Below are 21,825 nucleotides of genomic sequence, written 5' to 3'. Positions count from 1 at the left end.
TTCAATTATAAAAATGTTGACGATTTTAGAGGAAAAATAATATCAGTCAAAAAAAATTTTGTTGGTATTAATGAGGGTCATTAGTTTAAACACTAGGAGACAGGTCTGAAAAAGGAAATGGTTTATTTAGGGTCATTTATAATAGTAAAATTTGATAAAATTTTTTATCAAATTTTGACAAAATTTAGGATCTCTCCTTCCAATTCTTAGGCTTTCTCCTCGTTGATATATTTAAATGCCATTGTACATTTGTACATGCATTTGTTTTTAAATATACAGAATCTTAAAGGATATTTTTATAAAAGTCTTTGCTTTAAAATCTTTCAGTGCCATCCATTCAAAAGGGTTACTTTTTTTCCTCAGGCAATGGACAAGTTTTCTCTCTGCTGCATCAACTGCAATTTATGTTTACATGTATTCCTTTTACTACTATTTTTTCAAAACAAAGTAAGTGGAGACATTTTTTCATTTTGTATTTTAGAAGCTAAGTTTGTCATTTAAATACTAGAATTTAGGCCTTATGTCTAAAGTAAAAATGGATATACTATATATAATTTTTTGGTTTTATTTCAGGATGTATGGCTTATTTCAGACATCATTTTACTTTGGATATATGGCGGTATTTAGCACAGCCTTAGGGATAATGTGTGGTAAGTTCTGAACTTCCTGGAACATCATGAGTAAATCTTTGAGTGTTTCTGAATCAGAAAAATACAGTAATTGGAAATTAAGAAACTACTTTCTGTTGTTTGATCAGGAATACCAAAATAAACTCAAGCATCTGATTTCAGTTCTTCTGACTATTCCTCAAAATCTAATTTATTACCTCATTGATTTCTTTTTTACTTTCCTGTTTTTAGTAATTCTGTATAGCACTATTTTTATTTTCCATACCACAATTAGTTTCTTATTCATGTTTAGAATTGTTGTTTTTGTTTGTTTGTTTAGTTTAGATCCTTTGGAAAAGATTATTATGTAAAGAGGTTAAGGTTTGGCTGAATGATTTTTGTTTGGAAGTTTCTGTTCCACCGTTCATGGAGGTAGCAGTGTCCAGGAGGCAGCACAGTTGACTGGTTACCAGTACACGCTTGGGTGTCTGTAGACTGGGCTTAAGTTCTGGCTGTGCCATCTGTGGTTCTATACCTTGATCCAGTTCCCTAAGCTCTCCAAGCCTCTGTAAAATGAGGACAATACCACTGTTTCATAGGTCTATCACAATCTTCCCTTAGATGGAAGACGTGATAGTTATCACCAATAATAGAGTCTCTAGTATGTGTGAAATAACTAGAAAACAAAGAAAGAACTTTTGGAAGCAGCATGAAAAATGGGAAAGACATGGACTGAAAAGCCTGAGAGACCTGGATTAAATCTCCATGCTGCCACTCACTGTTTTTTGTGGCCATGGGAAGGCGTATCAACCTTTCTAAATCTCATTTTCTAATCTATAAAATGGGCATAGCTTTCAGAGTAGTTATTTGTGATAGTGTCATGTGTGTAAAGCACCAAGTGTAATGCAGGTCTGTTATTAGGTGTTAAGAGATAGCCAGTTACATGGGAGACATGGTGGAGAATTTCTGGGAAGAGCTAGACTTTGGGGGACCAATTAGTCCTGGTTGTGAATCGTATTGCCCCTACTTAATAGCCCTGTTACTGTGGCCAAATTATTTAACCTTTCTTCCTCAACATTCTCATTTGCAAAACAGTAGTAATACCTACCTTGCAGGGTTGTGCTGAGGAGTCAGTGACTGACTGTGGGTAAGCATCAGGTGGATGGCAGATGCTCAGTGGGTGCCGGCTGCTGCTGTTACGGGATTGAGGACGGCCAAGCGTCTTGGGCTGTCCTTCTCTTCTGGGGTTGTGTCTTTGTTTCTGTAGATTCTTTGGGTTTCTACACCATGTGTTTTCACCTCAGAGCAATTTCATGACACTGAGTCCTGGCAGAGGTATCTTAAGGGAAAATGTACAAGCAGCTCACTTTTTTTCTGGTTCAGGTTTTTACCCAATAAATGAAGCTAATTCCCTAGTTACCTTATAGGAATGATGTAAGGCTTAATGAATAATCACTCTGGAGATGTTTCCAGATAGTGTATAATTCAGAACTACCCCCCACACACACTTTTTTTTTTTTTTTTTCTTTTTGTAATTCTGCCTTTAGCTATAGGATGGGCAATAGAATAAGGAAAACAGAATTATCTTGTTAAAACCTGGGTCCTGGTATGACATTTGTGGACCTCTTTAGGGTACCAAGTTTGCTTTCTTCTTTCATCAGAGGAATCTGTTCTGCAGAATGGTAGTTGCCAGAGATGAAGGTGGTCAAAAGGTCCAAACTTCCGATTTTAAGATGAATAACTTCTGGGGATGTAATGTACAGTAAGGTGATTAGATTTAAGAATATTGTGTTTTACATTTGTAAGCTGTTAAGAGAGTGGTCTTAAAAGTTCTTATCACAAGAAAAAAACCTTTGAAACTATGTAAGGTAATGGATGTTAACTAAATTTATTGAGTGATCATTTTGCAATACATACATATATCAAATCATTATGATGTCCACCTTAAACTAATATAATATTACATGATAATTAAAAAAAAGAATCTATACTCAGCCATAAAAAAGAGTGAAATAATGCCTTTTGCAGCAACATGGATGGACCTAGAGATTATCATACAAGGTGAAGTAAGTCAGACAGAGAAAGAAAAGTATCATATAATATCACTTACATGTGGAATCTAAAAAATGATACAAATGAACTTATTTACAAAACAGAAACAGACTCACAGATTTAGAAAACAAACTTACAGTTACCAAAGGGGAAAGAGATGGAGGGGAGGGATAAATTAGGAGGTTGGGATTAACATATACACACTACTAGATATAAAATAATCAACAAGGACCTACTGTATATAGCACAGGGAACTCTACTCAGTACTCTGTAATAACCTTTATGGGAAAAGAATCTGCAAAAGAATAGATATATGTATAACTAAATCACTTTGCTGTACTACTGAAACTAGCACAACATTGTAAATCAACTGTACTCCAATATAAAATAAAAGTTAAAAAAAAAAGAATCTGTTCGTATATACCATGTATGTGACCACTGTGTACACACATAAACAAATGACACTGACTGTAAAGTAGTAAAACTAATTTCACCAGCTATAAGGAAAGACAGTTCTCTGTATTATAGTTACACATTTTATTTATAGCCGCTGTGATAACCTTTCCTTGTGATAATTAGTTAACCAAATTTGAGAGAAAGTTGAATAGGAACTGAAAGCTAAGTCTGGATTTGTGTTATATGCGAACATCCTGTGTATCCCTTGGCAATCAAAAATTTCGTTTAGTATTATTGGCCATCCTTCCTTCAGAATATTGTTCCCCGAACTCCTCGTTATTTAATGAGATCTTTCGTTTTTTTTTTAATTTTCTAATTTAATTTTATTTATTTTTTTATACAGCAGGTTCTTATTAGTCATCAATTTTATACACATCGGTGTATACATGTCAATCCCAATAGCCCAATTCAGCACACTACCATCCCCACCCCCCCCGCGCCTTTCCCCCCTTGGTGTCCATACATTTGTTCTCTACATCTATGTCTCAACTTTTGCCCTACACACGGGTTCATCTGTCCCATTTTTCTAGATTCCACATATGTGCATTAATATACGATATAAGTTTTTCTCTTTCTGACTTCACTCTGTATGACAGTCTCTAGATCCATCCACATCTCCACAAATGACTCAGTTTGGTTCCCTTTTATGGCTGAGTAATACTCCATTGTATATATGTACCACAACCTCTTTATCTATGCGTCTGTCGATGGGCATTTAGGTTGCTTCCATGACCTGGCTATTGTAAATAGTGCTGCAATGAACATTGAGGTGCATGTGACTTTTTGAATTATGGTTTTCTCTGGGTGTATGCCCAGTAGTGGGATTGCTGGATCATATGGTAATTCTATTTTTAGTTTTTTAAGGAACCTCCATACTGTTCTCCATAGTGGCTGTATCAATTTACATTCCCACCACCATTGCAAGAGGGTTCCCTTTTCTCCACACCCTCTCCAGCATTTGTTGTTTGTAGATTTTCTGATGATGCCTATTCTAACTGGTGTGAGGTGATACCTCATTGTAGTTTTGATTTGCATTTCTCTAATAATTAGTGATGTTGAGCAGCTTTTCATGTGCTTCTTGGCCATCTGTATGCCTTCTTTGGAGAAATGTCTATTTCGGTCTTCTGCCCATTTTTGGATTGGGTTGTTTGTTTCCTTAATATTGAGCTAATTGAGCTGTTTATATATTTTGGAGATTAATCCTTTGTCCATTGATTCGTTTGCAAATATTTTCTCCCATTCTGAGGGTTCTCTTTTCGTCTTGTTTATGGTTTCCTTTGCTGTACAAAAGCTTTTAAATTTCTTTAGGTCCCATTTGTTTATTTTTGTTTTTATTTCCATTACTCTAGGAGGTGAATCAAAAAAGATCTTGTTCTGATTTATGTCAAAGAGTGTTCTTCCTATGTTTTCCTCTAAGAGTTTTATAATGTCTGGTCTTACATTTAGGTCTCAAATCCATTTTGAGTTTATTTTTGTGTATGGTGTTAGGGAGTGTTCTAATTTCATTCTTTTACATGTAGCTGTCCAGTTTTCCCAGCACCACTTATTGAAGAGACTGTCTTTTCTCCATTGTATATCCTTGCCTCCTTTGTCATAGATTAGTTTACCATAGGTGCGTGGGTTTATCTCTGGGCTTTCTATCTTGTTCCATTGATCTATGTTTCTGTTTTTGTGCCAGTACCATATTGTCTTGATTACTGTAGCTTTGTAGTATAGTCTGAAGCAGGGAGTCTGATTCCTCCAGCTCCGTTTTTTTCCCCTCAAGACTGCTTTGGCTCTTCAGGGTCTTTTGTGTCTCCATACAAATTTCAAGAATTTTTGTTCTAGTTCCGTAAAAAATACCATTGGTAATTTGTTAAGGATTGCATTGAATCTGTAGATTGCTTTGGGTAGTATAGTCATTTTCACAGTATTGATTCTTCCAATCCAAGAACATGGTAAGTATATCTCTCCATCTGTTTGTATCATCTTTAATTTCTTTCATCAGTGTCTTCTAGTTTTCTGCATACAGGTCTTTTGTCTCCCTAGGTAGGTTTATTCCTAGGTATTTTATTCTTTTTGTTGCAATGGTAAATGGGAGTGTTTCCTTAATTTCTATTTCACATTTTTCATCACTAGTGTATAGGAATGCAAGAGATTTCTGTGCATTAATTTTGTATCCTGCAACTTTACCACATTCATTGATTAGCTCTAGTAGTTTTCTGGTAGCATTTTTAGGATTCTCTATGTATATTATCATGTCATCTGCAGACAGTGACAGTTTTACTTCTTCTTTTCCAATTTGTATTGCTTTTATTTCTTTTTCTTCTCTGATTGCCATGGCTAGGACTTCCAAAACTGTGTTGAATAATAGTGGTGAGAGTGGACTTCCTTGTCTTGTTCCTGATCTTAGAGGAAATGCTTTCAGTTTTTCACCATTGAGAATGATGTTTGCTGTGGGTTTGTCGTATATGGCCTTTATTATGTTGAGGTAGGTTGCCTCTCTGCCCACTTTCTGGAGAGTTTTTATCATAAATGGGTGTTGAATTTTGTCAAAAGCTTTTTCTGAATCTATTGAGATGATCATATGGTTTTTATTCTTCAATTTGTTAATATGGTGTATTACATTGATTGATTTGCATATATTGAAGAATCCTTGCATCCCTGGGATAAATCCCACTTGATCATGGTGTATGATATTTTTAATGTTTTGTTGGATTCTGTTTGCTAGTATTTTGTTGAGGATTTTTGCATCTATATTCATCAGTGATATTGGTCTGTAATTTTTTTTTTTTTGTAGTATCTTTGTCTGGTTTTGGTATCAGGGTGATGGTGGCCTCATTAGAATGAGTTTGAGAGTGTTCCTTCCTCTGCAATTTTTTGGAAGAGTTCGAGAAGGATGGGTGTTAGCTCTTCTCTAAATGTTTGATAGAATTCACCTGTGAAGCCATCTGGTCCTGGACTTTTGTTTGTTGGAAGATTTTTAATCACAGTTTCAATTTCATTACTTGTGATTGGTCTGTTCATATTTTCTATTTCTTCTTGGTTCAGTCTTGGAAGGTTATACCCCTCTAAGAATTTGTCCATTTCTTCCAGGTTGTCCATTTTATTGGCATAGAGTTTGTTGTAGTAGTCTCTTAGAATGCTTTGTATTTCTGTAGTGTCGTAACTTCTCCTTTTTTATTTCTAATTTTACTGATTTGAGTCCTCTCTCTCTTTTTCTTGATGAGTCTGGCTAATGGTTTATCAATTTTGTTTATCTTCTTAAAGAACCAGCCTTTAGTTTTATTGATCTTTGCTATTGTTTTCTTTGTTTCTATTTCATTTATTTCTGCTCTGATCTTTATGATTTCTTTCCTTCTACTAACTTTGGGTTTTGTTTGTTCTTCTTTCTCTGGTTCCTTTAGGTGTAAGGTTAGATTGTTTATTTGAGATTTTTCTTGTTTCTTGAGGTAGGCTTGTATAGCTATCAACTTCCCTCTTAGAACTGCTTTTGCTGCATCCCATAGGTTTTGGATCATCGTGTTTTCACTGTCATTTGTCTCTAGGTATTTTTTGATTTCCTCTTTGATTTCTTCAGTGATCTCTTGGTTATTTAGTAACGTATTGTTTAGCCTCCATGTGTTTGTGTTTTTTACGTTTTTTTCCCTGTAATTCATTTCTAATCTCATAGAGTTGTGGTCAGAAAAGATGCTTGATATGATTTCAATTTTCTTAAATTTACTGAGGCTTGATTTGTGACCCAAGATGTGATCTGTCCTGGAGAGTGTTCCGTGCGCACTTGAGAAGAAAGTGTAATCTGCTGTTTTTGGATGGAATGTCCTATAAATATCAGTTAAATCTATCTGGTCTGTTGTGTCATTTAAAGCTTCTGTTTCCTTATTTATTTTCACTTTGGATGATCCGTCCATTGGTGTAAGTGAGGTGTTAAAGTCCCCCAGTATTATTGTGTTAATGTTGATTTCCTCTTTTAGAGCTGTTAGCAGTTGCCGTATGTATTGAGGTGCTCCTATGTTGGGTGCATATATATTTATAATTGTTATATCTTCTTCTTGGATTGATCCCTTGATCATTATGTAGTGTCCTTCCTTGTCTCTTATAACACTCTTTATTTTAAAGTCTATTTTATCTCATATGAATATTGCTACTCCAGCCTTTTTTCATTTCCTTTTGCATGGAGTATCTTTTTCCATCCCCTCACTTTCAGTCTGTATGTGTCCCTAGGTCTGAAGTGGGTCTCTTGTAGACAGCATATATATGGGTCTTGTTTTTTGGTTTTTTTTGTGGTACGCAGGCCTCTCACTGTTGTGGTCTCTACTGCTGTGGAGCGCAGGCTCCAGACGTGCAGGCTCAGCGGCCATGGCTCACGGGCCCAGCCGCTCCGCGGCATGTGGGATCTTCCCGAACCGGGGCACGAACCCGCGTCCCCTGCATCAGCAGGGAGACTCTCAACCACTGCGCCACCAGGGAAGCCCTGGGTCTTGTTTTTGTATCCATTCAGCAAGCCTGTGTCTTTTGGTTGGAGCATTTAACCCATTCACATTTAAGGTAATTATCAATATGTATGTTCCTGTGACCATTTTCTTAATTGTTTTGGGTTTGTTTTTTGTAGTTCCTTTTCTTGTCCTGTGTTTCCCACTTAGAGAAGGTCCTTTAGCATTTGTTGTAGAGCTGGTTTGGTGGTGCTGAATTCTCTTAGCTTTTGCTTGTCTGTAAAACTTTTGATTTCTCCAGCAAATCTGAATGAGATCCTGCCTGGTAGAGTCATCTTGGTTGTAGGTTCTTCCCTTTCATCACTTTAAGTATATCATGCCACTCCCTTCTGGCTTGTAGAGTTTCTGCTGAGAAATCAGCTGTTAACCTTATGGGAGTTCCCTTGTATGTTATTTGTCATTTTTCCCTTGTTGCTTTCAGTAATTTTTCTTTGTCTTTAATTTTTGTCAGTTTGATTACTGTGTGTCTTGGCATGTTTCTGTTTGGGTTTATCCTGTATGGGACTCTCTGTGCTTCCTGGACTTGGGTGGCTATTTTCTTTGCCATGTTAGGGAATTTTCAACTATAGTCTCTTCAAATATTTTCTCTGGTCCTTCCTCTCTCTATTCTCCTTCTGGGACCCCTATAATGCGAATGTTGTTGTGTTTAATGTTGTCCCAGAGGTCTCTTAGACTGTCTTCATTTCTTTTCATCCTTTTTTCTTTATTCTGTTCCACAGCAGTGAATCCCACAATTCTGTGTTCCAGCTCACTTATCCATTCTTCTGCCTCAGTTATTCTGCAGTTGATTCCTTCTAGTGTAGTTTTCGTTTCAGTTATTGTATTGTTCATCTCTGTTTGTTTGTTCTTTAATTCTTCTAGGTCTTTGTTAACGTTTCTTGCATCTTCTCGATCTTTGCCTCCATTCTTTTTCCGAGGTCCTGGATCATCTTCACTATCATTATTCTGAATTCTTTTTCTGGAAGGTTGCCTGTCTCCACTTCATTTAGTTGTTTTTCTGGGGTTTTATCTTGTTCCTTCATCTGGTACATAGCCCTCTGTCTTTTCATCTTGTCTGTCTGTGAATGTGGTTTTTGTTCCACAGGCTGCAGGATTGTAGTTCTTCTTGCTTCTGCTGTCTGCCTTCTGGTGGATGAGGGTATCTAAGAGGTTTGTGTAAGTTTCCTGTTGGGAGGGACTGGTGGTGGGTAGAGCTGACTGTTGCTCTGGTGGGCAGAGCTCAGTAAAACTTTAATCCGCTTGACTGTTGATGGGTGGGGCTGGGTTCCCTCCCTGTTGGTTGTTTGGCCTGAGGCAGCCCAGCACTGGAGCCTACCTGGGCTCTTTGGTGGGGCTAATGGCAGACTCTGGGAGGGCTCACGCCAAGGAGCACTTCCCAGAACTTCTGCTGCCAGTTTCCTTTTCCCCACAGTGAGCCACAGCCACCCACCGCCTCTGCAGGAGACCCTCCAACACTAGCAAGTAGGTCTGGTTCAGTCTTCCCTGGGGTCACTGCTCCTACCCCTGGGTCCCAGTGCACACAGTACTTTGTGTGTGCCCTCCAAGAGTGGAGTCTCTGTTTCCCCCAGTCCTGTTGGAAGTCCTGCTGTCAAATCCCACTAGGCTTCGCAGTCTGATTCTCTAGGAATTCCGCCTACCATTGCCAGACCCCCAGGTTGGGAAGCCTGATGTGGGGCTCAGAACCTTCACTCCAGCAGGTGGACTTCTGTGGTATAAGTGTCCTCCAGTCTGTGAGTCACCCACACAGCAGTTATGGGATTTGTTTTACTGTGATTGCGCCCCTCGTACTGTCTCATTGTGGCTTCTCCTTTGTCTTTGGATGTGGGGTATCTTTTTTGGTGAGTTCCAGTGTCTTCCTGTTGATGATTGTCCAGCAGCTAGTTGTGATTCTGGTGTTCTCACAAGAGGGAGTGAGAGCACGTCCTTCTACTCCACCATCTTGGTTCCTCCTCTGAAATCTTTCTTGATTATCACCAGCCATCAATGAGGTGGAGTCATGGGATTATGCAGAAGGTTACTTTTTTCTTGAATCTTTCTATAATATGATTTAAGGAAGACCTGGAGAGGTAATATCTTGACATTTACAAAGAAAATGGAATTAAGTTAGCTAAAGTTTTTGAACGCATTTCCTGTTGAAATTTCATCTTACTGCCTAACAGTCTTGGCACATTTACAGTTCCCTGCTGTTCTGGCAATGTCCCAACATTTATTCTTTAAAGGGTTTGTATGCCTTCAGTGTTAATTGGTGTTTCACGGGGAGGGGAAACATTTCACAGTGGAAATGATTAAAATGTCATAATACAAAAGTTATACATACGCATCAGGTTATGTTGCTAAAAATGCTTTTTCAGTCAGTAATTGAAAGAAAAATATTAGATTTTTTTTAATGTAGGAAAAATAATTATAAGGTGGGAAATAATTAGATATTGTTGTAGACTTTATATTTTGAGCATAGCATTTTAGTTTTAAGGAAATTAAGTTTTAAAGTGTATTATTCCCAAGACATTTACTTTTCTAGAGTGCATATTCAATATCTTCCTTTTATAAAGCCATATTTTTATAAGCTTATTCTTGAGATACTCATAAGATTAGGAAAAATGATACTCTAGGTTGACACTGTTTTGCTTTTAAGCGTACCTCTGCTCAAAATGGAACAAGGTTTTGTAAGTCTGGAAAACTGGATTTGGTTATTGGACTAGTGTTGTATTACGCCAGTTAAATTTTTGATTCTACTTAAAATTTTATAGATATTTTTATAAGAATTCAGATTTATTTTTATAAAATTGAATGGTATTTTCTCTTACCTTGTAAGGACTTGTATATAATTATTTCAAAGTGAATTATCACTATTTTCAAGTGTAGTATAATTATTTCATATTAAAAAATAAATGTCTATTCATTGCAAAAATAGGTTTGCTTTGTTTGGGTGGGTTTTTAAAAATATTTTCAATATTTAATAATGGGGAATTTTCAAATATATACAAAAAGAGGAACAGTGATATATATGTAGTGAGTCGCCATGTACCTAACACACCTAACACATCAGTAATTATCAACTGGTAGCCAATCTTGTCTTATTTATAGTCCCACCTTACCCTGCTTTTTTTCTGACATGAATCTTGGACCTCATGTTATTTCAGCTGTAAATATTTCAGTGTGTGTGTGTATAAAATGTGCAGTGTTTATATACTATAATTATTATATAACTATAATATGGATGAATGCAGTTATATAATATATAAAATTATTTCAGTATATATTCAATATATAAGTATAATTTATTAATATGCTCAAATATTCACTTAGTGTTCAAATTTGCCCCACACATCCTCATTTCTCTTTTAATACAGTTTGTTTGCATCAAGATCCAGTTTGCTCTCTTTTCCCTTGCAATTATTTAAGAAACTTGGGTTTGGGTTGGTTTGTTTTAATTCCTGTAGAGTTTTTCACACTCTGGATTTTGCTGATTATATCCCTAAGGTGTTATTTAATGCTTCTCTATGTACTTCTTCCCCCCCATATTTTCTGTAAAGTGGTAGTTACAGCTACAGACTTAATCATACTCAAGAATATTAATACTTGTCCAAGAATACTTAGCAGGTGGTTTGTGAACTTTCATAAGGAGGCCCTTAATGTCTGGTTGTCTCTGTGAGGTTAGCAGCCATTGATAATTATTGCCTAGCTCAAATAAGTCGTTAGTGGTTATAATATTCTCGTTCTGTTGTTCCTTTTATATTTATTAGCTGGGATACTTCTCTAAGGAGAAACTTCCTTTTATCAGCCATTTGGTTCCTTTGAGGTACAGTTTACATACGTAAAGGCAGAAGAGACTTATTTTTTCCTTGCATACACCAGTTGGGCAAATAAAAGTCAGTTCAAAGGTGGACAATTAGGTATATATGTATGTATCGTTAACTCATGGAAGATATACTTTTAGACTTTGAATAATGGGCTTAGATGGTAAATTCCTAAATCCAGTGGAGAATCTTCTCTATGATATGAATGACCAACTGTCTTGTTTTAAAGATCCCTTATTACTTGCTCTAAAGAACTATACAGTCATTCATTCATTCAACAAATATTTATTGAGTATCTTATCATGTGCCAAGTACTTTTTGAGGCCCAGGAGGCAGAAACTTAATTAACAAAACAGACAAAAACACCCGTGTTCTCTGGTGTTTTGGGTCCCATTTGAAGCTAATTATTCAAAAACTCGTGATCTACTTACCTGTCTCTCTTATGCATGCCCTCAAATGCCTGCCTCTCTACCAATCACATAGCCTCTACAATTTAAACATAAAAAAAGAAGCCTCAGGGCTTCCCTGGTGGCGCAGTGGTTGAGAGTCCGCCTGCCGATCGAACATGGGTTCGTGCCCCGATCCGGGAAGATCCCACATGCTGCGGAGCGGCTGGGCCTGTGAGCCATGGCCACTGGGCCTGCGTTTCTGGAGCCTGTGCTCCGCAACGGGAGAGGCCACAACAGTGAGAGGCCCACGTGCTGCAAAAAAAAAAAAAAAGAAGCCTCCTCTCTAGAACTTCAAATGGCACTTGGTCGTGGTTCTCAGTCCTTCCCTGAGAGAATCCCCAGTCACTTCATACTGAATTATCCATAAGGTATCATATGGTTTGGGGAACATGTTAATATTGTTTTAATGACCTAGAATAATCTATGCTTAAATTTTAAAAAAACATGTTTTTTTATTTAACAAATTTTTGTCATTCTGAAATTATTCTTTATAAGAGATTATTTTAATTCATATAGTTCATAATTTCATGTATTAATTGATATTTAATTATAAAAACATTACATCAGGTCAAACTTGGTGTATTACAGTAACAGGTGATTTGCAGAACAAATGATACTATTTTAATAAGTTCAGAGAGAATACTAACAAAAGATGTTATCATGGAAAAATAATACCTTTACAGAGCAGAGAGCATTTAGTGTTTGTAAATGATGGATACTGCTCTATATGTATTTGTTTCAAAACATCTTATTTTATCTTTACAGGAGCAATTGGTTACATGGGAACAAGTGCCTTTGTCCGAAAAATCTATACTAATGTGAAAATTGACTAAAGACCCAAGAAAACCTGGAACTTCGGATCAATTTCTCTTTCACAGGGGTGGAACTTGCACAGCAAAAAAAGCGCAAGAAGAGATTTGGGCTTTAACACTGGGTACTTTGTGGGTCTCTCTTTTGTGGATGGCTTAAAGTAACATCTATTTCCATTGATCCTAGGTTCTTAACTGACTGCTTTCTCCAACTGTTCACAGCAAATGCTTGGATTTTATGCAGTAGGCATTACTACAGTACATGGCTAATCTTCCCAAAAACTAGCTCATTAAAGATGAAATAGACCAGCTCTCTTCAGTGAAGAGGACAAATAGTTTATTTAAAGCATTTGTTCCAATAAAATAAATAGAGGGAAACTTGGATGCTAAAATTACATGAATAGAAATCTTCCTGGCACTAGTGTTTCTATGTTATTGAAAAATGATGTTCCAGAAAGATTAATTTTTTCTCTTATTTTTACTGCCATCGTCAACTTATTGTGGGACATTTTTATATATTGAACCTGGGTTCTTTTTTGACCTGCCTTTTTTTTTTTTCCAATTCAACTGCATCCTTTTTTTTTTTTTTTACAGAGAGAATTTAAAAATATTAAATCCTGCGTGTAATATATCTGCTGTCATCTTAGTTGGACCAACTTCCCATTTATTTATCTTAAAACTATCCAATTACATCTTAATTCCATCCAAAGAAGATACAGTCTGAAGATAGAGGTGTACTCTCTACAATGCAATTTACTGTACAGTTAGAAAGCAAAGTATTAAATGGAGGAGATATTTGTTTTTATTAAACATTTTGTGATTTAGATAAACTACATTTTAACTGAATGTCTAAAGTGATTATCTGCCCCCTCCCCCCAAGTTAGTCTTACATCTTTTTGGGGTTTGAATGAAGGTTTTACATAAGAAATTATTAAAAACAAGGGGGGTGGGTAATAAATGTATATAACATTAAATAATGTAACGTAGGTGTAGATTCCCAAATGCATTTGGATGTACAGGTTGACTACGGAGTACTTTTTTCTGATATGATTGGTGTAGAAATGTGTGAATTTGGGTGGCTTTTTACATCTTGCCTACCACTGCATGAAACATTGGGGTTTCTTCAAAATGTGTGTGTTCATACTTCTTTTGGGAGGGGGGATTATTTGTTTTTTTCCTGAGACTCCTACAGGAGCTAAATTTGTAATTTAGAAACATTTAATTTTGTTAATCCTGTCTGGGGCACTTAAGTAACATCTAAAGCGTTACTGCTTTAGAATGTTAAAATAAAACTTCCTGACCAAGTTGTTTTGTGAAAATACATGTGTTTGCAATTTGAAGATATCTTTTTCAAAAGGCAATTACTGAATGCAAATTTTTTACTATACTATAAACCATGCTTTTCTAATACAGGGGACAATTACTTTAAAATCCCCAAACTTGCGTACATCTAGATTATCCAGTACAGTCACAAAGTGAATGAGAAGCCCTTTGAATGAAATTGTGGCACAAAATCTGTTCAGGTTGGTGTACCATGTAAAGTGGGATGGGTAAGAGTGGTTAGCTTACTAGGGGATGAGCAAATAAAGGTTATAGTTTTCTAAGAGAAGTAATTTTAATTTTGAATACATCTTTCTGGAACGATCCATAATGTGAAGTTTTCCTAGAACCATTGAGTTTCTAGTTTAATAGTTTGCTATGCAAATGACCACCTAAAACAATACTGTATATTGGTATTTTTAGAAAGACTCAAAACAGCTGTAATTTAAACCTTAATGTGAAACTCATGCCATTCAGAGTTACGTAAGGTGTTTTCATTACAAAATATGTTTCTATAAATTAAGAGACTGCATCCTATAATGTAGCATGTAAGGACTATAAAGGGTGAAAAATTTGATTTCTTACTACTTAAGTATGGCTGACATGAACAAACAGAAATTTGATCAAAAGCTGTAGGTAAATCCTCTTCTTCAAACCAAAATATTAAGTGTAATCTACTGGTTCCTCCATTTTCTCTTTCTTCTCACACCTTCCTTTAAGATCTTAAAAGGAACTAAAAGTCAGTACTTAATGGTTTATATTATGTAAATTTTAAACTACATGTGAAGTACTTATAAGAACATAGAGTCTGATAGATTGTAAATTGGGTGGCAAGCTTTTGTCTTAATAAAATGAAATTTCTTTCTCATGAATCTTGCAAGTAAGGTGTAGGGGTTTTAAAGAATGAGTGGTTTAGCTGCTTTCAGGTACACCAATTCTTTTACTAAATTGATCTGTATTTAAAGTCCTTTGGAATCTTCACTGAAAAATAATTTTCTAATTTCTGCATACATTAAGAGCTCCATTAAAATGAGTATAAGTCACCTTGAAAAGTCCTTTAAAAAAATAGGTTTTGGTTTATGGCTTCCTAGAGGGGCTGGGTGTGTGTGTGTGTCTCTTGAAGAAGATGTAATCCACAAATAGTTTAGCTCCCTAGCTCTCAGTTGTAGAATGGTAAAATATGTTATTTAAGTTAATTAAAGGGTAGGGCTTTTCCACTCCATAAATGCTAGTTGTCTTTCATTTGTTAACATTTGCTCAACTTATCAGCTGATGCTTTGAACACTCTCAAAAACTGGGGATTTGTATCCGTAAGCACGCTTCTCCTGAAATTTAGGTACATTAGTAAGTGACATTGTTAATACATATATCCTAGTACAAGAGTAGGATAAGGTGGAAATGTAATGGCTGGAAGGGTGGTAAAGCATTCTTTAGTATATCATGTTGGGCTCGTAGATTGTGCTGAGTTTGCCCATAAATTGAGCCCCACCCCCTTAGAATTCATTATATTGTGGTGATTTTTGAACCTAGCGAATGGTATGCTTGAGTGTTTTCCATTGCGAGTGGATGGCCCTCTTTCTAAAGGCGGCTGCTGCAAATTCCAGTTCTTCCAAAAGCCACTTATTCAGGGTTTATCCACAAATTGTATTCATTTCGATAGAGCTTTTGTTTCCTAAATGTTTATTGATCACCTTATGCCAAACGTCTTGCAAATAAATATTATTTTAAGATTTCCTGAATTTTTACAAATGTAAAAAAGAAAAAAAATGTATTAATGTCATTTGTTCAGGAAAAGCTATATACCGAAGGGCTTCTGTATATGAATTCCGGGAAAGAAAAGCCTATTTGTAATCTATACACTGCAGTTCCATCTGGGTTTTAAGTTTAGATTTCAGCGTGTCTTAGTGCTTCATTCTGTTGATTTATTGGAACACGTAATAAATAGGAGTAGTGACATATGAGAACACAAGTATTCATTAATGTTTTATATCTTCATAAAAATTGCATACTTATGAAGCTATATTTTCGCAATCGAGATCAGAGAAGTGAAAATTTATAAAGATTGTTCGGAAGTGTGTATAGAAATAGACTAGATTTAGAGGTAGGGTAGTTCAGAAAGTTAACATATAGCTGCAGAAATTTTATAAAATTTAAATTCATTATGAGGAATAAATTTTGTTCTCTCCTATGAGCATTTTCTAAAAGCCATCTAATTTGACATTCTCTTTGGAACTGTAGGCAGAATTGTGCAAAGACAAAAGTAAAGTTTTAAGTTTCACTTAAAGTTATAAGTTCTTGTTTCACTGTATTAGGAGATGGAAATAAACTGTTGTGAAGAATGTTTACCTTGAAGTACTGGTGAACGAGTCTTGCTAATAATTGACTGGTAAAGCAGCATTCTGTATGTTAACTGTAATTCATCAGTTTAGGTCATTTGAAAGTTATAAACATTGCAAGTAAGAGCTTAGGCAGGGAGGAAATAACATGGCATTCTATTTGAAGGACAACAGAGTATCTTTGGAAAAGCAGTCCCACTTGGGATTTTCAACTGTGTCAAACATGAATCTATAAATCCCCACAGAGTACAGACAATCGGTGACAGAGTTGAAAGGAAACAGTTAATGCTCAATGATTACTTCCATTTTTGTACCCACCCGTGATTTGTGTAGGCCATATTCCAACTGGCTTTTTAGTAATAGAAATCCAGTGCAGTATAATGTATCACATTTGAAGTTCTAATCTCGTCTGTTAATCTAACTGAAGTTGGATTTTTAAAAAGTAATAAAAAGTCAAATGTTCTTCCCTTGGATGCTTTATTTCTTTCCTTTTTGAAACAGGTGAACCAAGCATAAGGGATAACCTATTATTATTGGCACGCATATGAAGAGATTACTAATAGCTTTCCACAATTAAATAAAGCAGGGGTCAGCAAACTTTCTGTAAAGAGCCCAATAGGAAATATTTGAGGCTTTGAGAGTCGTACAGTCTCCGTAACAACTGCTCTACCATTGTAGCACAACAGCCATGGGAGAAAGTACATCAACTAATGAGCATGGCTGTGTTCCAATAAAACAACAAAAACAGCCGGTGGGCCATAGTGGGCTGACCCCTGAAACAAAGGATTTAAAATTTGAGATTTGGTTTTTTCCCCAGCTTTATATTTTGAAGAAAAAAAAAGTACAGAAAATGGAAAGAATGGCACAATGAACAAGGTTTGTCTTTTTAAGAAATGATTTTTATTATTATTCCTTTTATATACAAACTCTGACTCCTGCATTCAAACCCCACTACCCCTATGCCTGTCATTCTTCTGATTGGTAATGCATTGCATTTGTCTAGTACTTATTACTGTTTCACAACAGTTTCACATATGTTTTCTCACAACTATCCTGTGAAGCTGATAGGGACAGCTACATTTTATAGGTATAGAGCAGCTAAAGAGTTTCTTATTTTTAGCCCAGAAGTAATCAAAATTAGGGTCCTATTGTCTTGACTGGTGTAACTGTAAAATGGGGATGTCACCTCTCCAGCCTATGGAGGAGATAATATTGGAAATATTGTCATAGAGATCATATCAGAAATGAGTGTTCTATACCAACGGAAGGGATTATTTTTATTGTACTACATCAAAATTAGTGGTTAGTTTCTCCAGGTCTATTTGTACTTTTTTTTCTTCTTCGGTTTTAACTAGTTACTTAAATTATTGTCAACCTCCTTGGTTCTTTTCTCCTCTTGATTTTATTACCAGACTCAGTTGACACATATTATACTTGGCAATTCCTGTTAGCCAAATAGTTATATTGGTGCAAATTTGAGTTACTTTTGATCTCTTTAGTGAACACTTTTTTGTCTGATTGGAAAACTAGGAGTATAAAGGAATCTGCTACACAACCACCTTCTGGATTTCAAAGTGAGAACTTTTATTAAATAGCTAATCTACAGTTTAACATTAGAAAAGGGGGAGGGAATAAGCTTGCATTGGGACACATGGAGTCAACGGTGGTAATGTAGTCTACAAACGTTTTTAAAGTTATTTTCAAAGTGTTGCATGCTTAAAATGATAGGAGTTTCAAATTTTAAAAATGGAGGACATGGTTGTAGGGAGAACTTGATGTCAGTCATTTAAACTGGCCAATGTTGCAGTTCTTAGTGGCTCAATCTAAGCCACTAAGATTATGGGACTTAACCTTGGAGGTCACTGAAGGGAAGAGAGGGTCTAGAGAGTAAGACATGGAAGGCACTTTCCAAGTTGGAGTTGGTCAGACAGGTCCGCTGCAGGCTAGAGACCCAGAAGGGTAGATAGACATAAATAGGTAAATGTCATAGGTGTGGTGGCTGCAGTAATGGTGGCATGAAGATGCAGGCTGTGTGGTTAGGAAGTTGTCCCCGGCAAAGACATGGAGGTGTGAAGCAGCAAGGCCCTGTTAGGATGACTGCAAGGTGTTTAATGCAACAGGAGTGGAGAGACGGAGGTGGCAAGAGCCAAGGCTGGAATCCACGTGGAAGGACGGCCTGGTGGTGGATGGAGGACCTGATGTGCCACCCTCACGGGCTTGGGTAGAGGTTTCAGAGGAGCCACAGAAGGTTTTCAACAGCTGCTAAAAATTGTGACAGTATTAAATATTTTTAAAACTCAAAGTACCTCTCAGTGGTCAGTTAATGTAAACTAAGAAATGAACCAGCAAATGAGAGTGCCCGCTTTACCCTGGAGGTTCTGCTCCCTGCCTTGGAGAAGGTGGTGTATAGTAACCTGGACAGGCACAAGGAGGAGAAAGTGGCCTCTGTGGAGTAGGTAAGGAGGATAAAACTTGGTAGATGTGGAGGCATTTGAGAGCTGCTGCAAGAGAGGTGCATCAAGAGAGGGCATAGGGGTAGAGCTGGAACGAGTTGAGTGGAGGACAGACATCTGACTAAAATGGGGGGAAGCTTGTAATGACATTCAGGTTTCCACAGGACCATGAGCTGTGGGGGAGGAAACCCACAAATAATTATGAATGTGATAATGGAACTGAGTTGAGTGGCTTTAGGTCACAAAGCCTTTTATTCTAAATCTATCTCTAGTTTTTTCGTGGGATTTAAAAGAATACATTTTAAAAGTTATTTGAATCCCGATTAAAGTTTAAAATACAAAAATGGTGAGTGAAATCAGAAACCATAGAACTGAGAAAAAAATATTAACCATCCCTTTCAATTGTTCCTAACTTCTGTACTGTGACTCAAATAGTTCATTGATTTGTTTGATAGCCTTTAAAATAGCATATAAACAGGGCTTCTGACATAAAACTGCCATTTGCTCATCCCAGAGCATGACTGTCTTCAAAATATTTGGGCAAAGAGTGTTGGTGAGAAGCCTGGCAGCTACTCATGAGGTGGGGATTAGAGGCAATAAAAGCTCACAACCTCAGTGTTTGCCCAAGAGGTTGCCTGTAATGTCTATTTTCCAGAGGAATTCCCTGCTAATGAGGAGGCCAGTTGGCTGTTTGCCTAGTGCCATCTGGAGACCTGGAAGTGTCACAGAAGGTTGTTAGGCTTTTGAGCTGTTGACTTTGTGGACTTCTCTACTGACAGGTGGTGACCTTCACTGGGTTGAATGCAGAGACCTATGGCGTTGGGTTTGACTCCTAGTGTTCAGGCAGAAATGACGTTTGACCCCTTCCCACACCTATTTAATGGCCACTTGGCCTTCCCTGCCATTTGGTGACATCCATTCCACCCACACACCCACCCCAGATTACTTCCTCCTGTCTGTCAGTTCTTGCCCAATCTGGCTCCGTCCTGTATGTGCCCATTTGATGAAGACTTAGCATGAAGCAGGGTCAACTTGCATTTCTGAGGGCCAAGACAAAATATCCAGTAGCCCCCTTCTAGTGGTTAACTTTTAAGTCTACTGGTTTGAAGGACTTGTTACCCTACTTACTAGATGAGAAGACAGATGATCATAATGCAAGAAATTCGGAATTCTGTGTAAAGCCCAGCTTGGGGCTCCCTGTCAGCTCTTTTGTCACTAGTGGCTGTGAAACCATATAGAAATCTAAAAGGAAAGCTCAGTCCACTTTTTCTGCTTGCAGTTTAAGTGAAAAAAGATTCTACTGGGAGTGATGCTGAAAATCTCTACACATTGGTGTGTTTTACTTCAAGACTGGGGCAATTTTGCTTGCATAGAAAGGTCTTTGAAAAGTCTCTCTGTAATAGTACTTTTTATGTCTGTAAATCGAAATGGCTCAGTTCTGACAATTTTTACATTTAAGGTAAAGTTTACATTTAAGGTACAACGTAGGAGGGGGTTTCAAATAGCTCTTGATTATTCTCTTAAATTATTTGGGCATATGTTTTTAATTGGCACAGAATTAACCAGACTAAAGAAATTGGTCGTTTTTGTTCATCAAGTTAATGGTGAGTGGCTTATTTAATAAAACATGTCTGTAGTTTAACACAAATAGCACGTACAGCTGTTTGTCAATCTTTTTGCCTATTTGAAGCATCTTACACTGTTTTACTAAAGGATGGGGTCACAAAGAGGGGAAGTCCATCATTTTAAATCATCCTTCCCTAAGCCACTCAAATCACCAGCCACGCGCTAGGCTAGGTCGGCGCTGCAATCAGGCGCCCTTCACAGCTGGACAAGGGAAGTTTGAGAAAGCTGAGAGGAGCTTAATCCTCTATCTATCTATCTATCTATCTATCTATCTATCTATCTATCTATCTATCTATCTATCTATCTATCTGCTCCGAAAGCAACCAGAGAGAAGATTCGCTTCATCCCTACAGAGAAACGATTGTCCGAAAAGCACATAGTGATTTGGTATCAGGGATCGCTCGCATCGGGTTCCTGGCCCTGAGCTCAGAGCTCTAACCACTGCTGCCTGCCTTCGACCCACGTGTGCATCGGGGAGTTGCAAAGTGAATTTTCAGAATACAACAAGGCGGGAAGTCCAGCCCTGATCTTCCGGAGCAGCGTTTTGGGGGGCCGGAGGCGCGGTGGCGCCCGGAGAAGGGCTCCCTTGGCTCTGGGGCAGCGCGGCTGGCCCAGGGTCCCTGCCTTCAGCCTGTTCACCTCGCTCCCCTTCCTCCGAAGTTGTGGAGGTGCCGGGAAGAGGAGGGGCCTCGCCTCGGGCGCCCGAGTGATTGGCTGCCCGGGGCCCCTGGCGAGGTCTGTGCGGTCCAGCCCGGGTGGAGAGGGGCGGAGCGGCCACTGCTCCAACCACCGCCGCCACTACCACGGTCGCAGCCGCCTCAGCCTCGGCAGCCGGGCAAGTAGCTCTGAGCGGCTGCTGCTGCCTGGGCGCGCCGACGCGGACCGGGACGCCGCACTCTGCTGGTTCCACACCGGAGCCATGCCGGGCAGCCACGCGTAATCGCCTCTCCCGGGTCGCCGCCGAGCCAACCCTGTACACCGTCCCCCGCTAGGGCCCAGATTTCGGTGCTCCCAACTCCCTCGGTCTTCGCCGGCACCTCGCAATCATGCCCCGGGTGACTGCGCCCGGGGCCCTTGTGCCACTGCTGCTGCCTCTCCTGCTACTGCTGCTGCCGCTGCCCCGCGACGCCTGGGGGCTCGGGGAGCGCTCGGACGCCACCTGGGACTACTCGGTGCTGGAAGGCGAGGAGAGCGCGGAGCAGCAGCTGGAGCATTACCATGACCCGTGCAAAGCCGGTAGGTGCCGCCGCCGCCGCCGGGGATGTCCGGCAGAAGTTTGTCTTTGAAATGCAAATGAGGTGGTGGGCAAGCCAGCTCAGCCGTCCGTGGGGCGGGTCTCCCCTCCCCTCCCCACCCCAACCCCCCCCCCGAGATCCCTCGAGCTCCCCGGGAAAACAATGTCCCAGAGGGGCTGCTTAAATAACACTCCGACTGGGACGTCCCGGCC

General features: G+C 38.4%; 2 protein-coding genes across 2 annotated transcripts in view; both read left to right on the top strand.

Annotated features, from left to right (window-relative positions):
- The window catches only part of TM9SF3 (transmembrane 9 superfamily member 3), a 76,566-nt gene extending 59,805 nt beyond the window's left edge, over window positions 1–16,761 (top strand). Inside the window, exons 13-15 of the mRNA XM_060125683.1 lie at window positions 364–447; window positions 574–650; window positions 12,600–16,761. Of these exons, the coding sequence (XP_059981666.1) occupies window positions 364–447; window positions 574–650; window positions 12,600–12,667 (229 nt within the window). The 3' untranslated portion in view covers window positions 12,668–16,761. The remainder of the gene's footprint in view (window positions 1–363; window positions 448–573; window positions 651–12,599) is intronic.
- Window positions 16,762–21,206: 4,445 nt separating this feature from the next.
- The window catches only part of TLL2 (tolloid like 2), a 127,674-nt gene continuing 127,055 nt past the window's right edge, over window positions 21,207–21,825 (top strand). Inside the window, exon 1 of the mRNA XM_060125707.1 lies at window positions 21,207–21,614. Coding sequence (XP_059981690.1) covers window positions 21,425–21,614 — 190 coding nt within the window. The 5' untranslated portion in view covers window positions 21,207–21,424. The remainder of the gene's footprint in view (window positions 21,615–21,825) is intronic.

The sequence above is a fragment of the Lagenorhynchus albirostris genome, chromosome 16 (assembly GCF_949774975.1).
Source record: "Lagenorhynchus albirostris chromosome 16, mLagAlb1.1, whole genome shotgun sequence".
NCBI classification, from domain to species: domain Eukaryota; kingdom Metazoa; phylum Chordata; class Mammalia; order Artiodactyla; family Delphinidae; genus Lagenorhynchus; species Lagenorhynchus albirostris.
The sequence above is the reverse complement of the archived record's forward strand: the minus strand, read 5'-3'. Positions and strand labels throughout refer to the sequence as shown.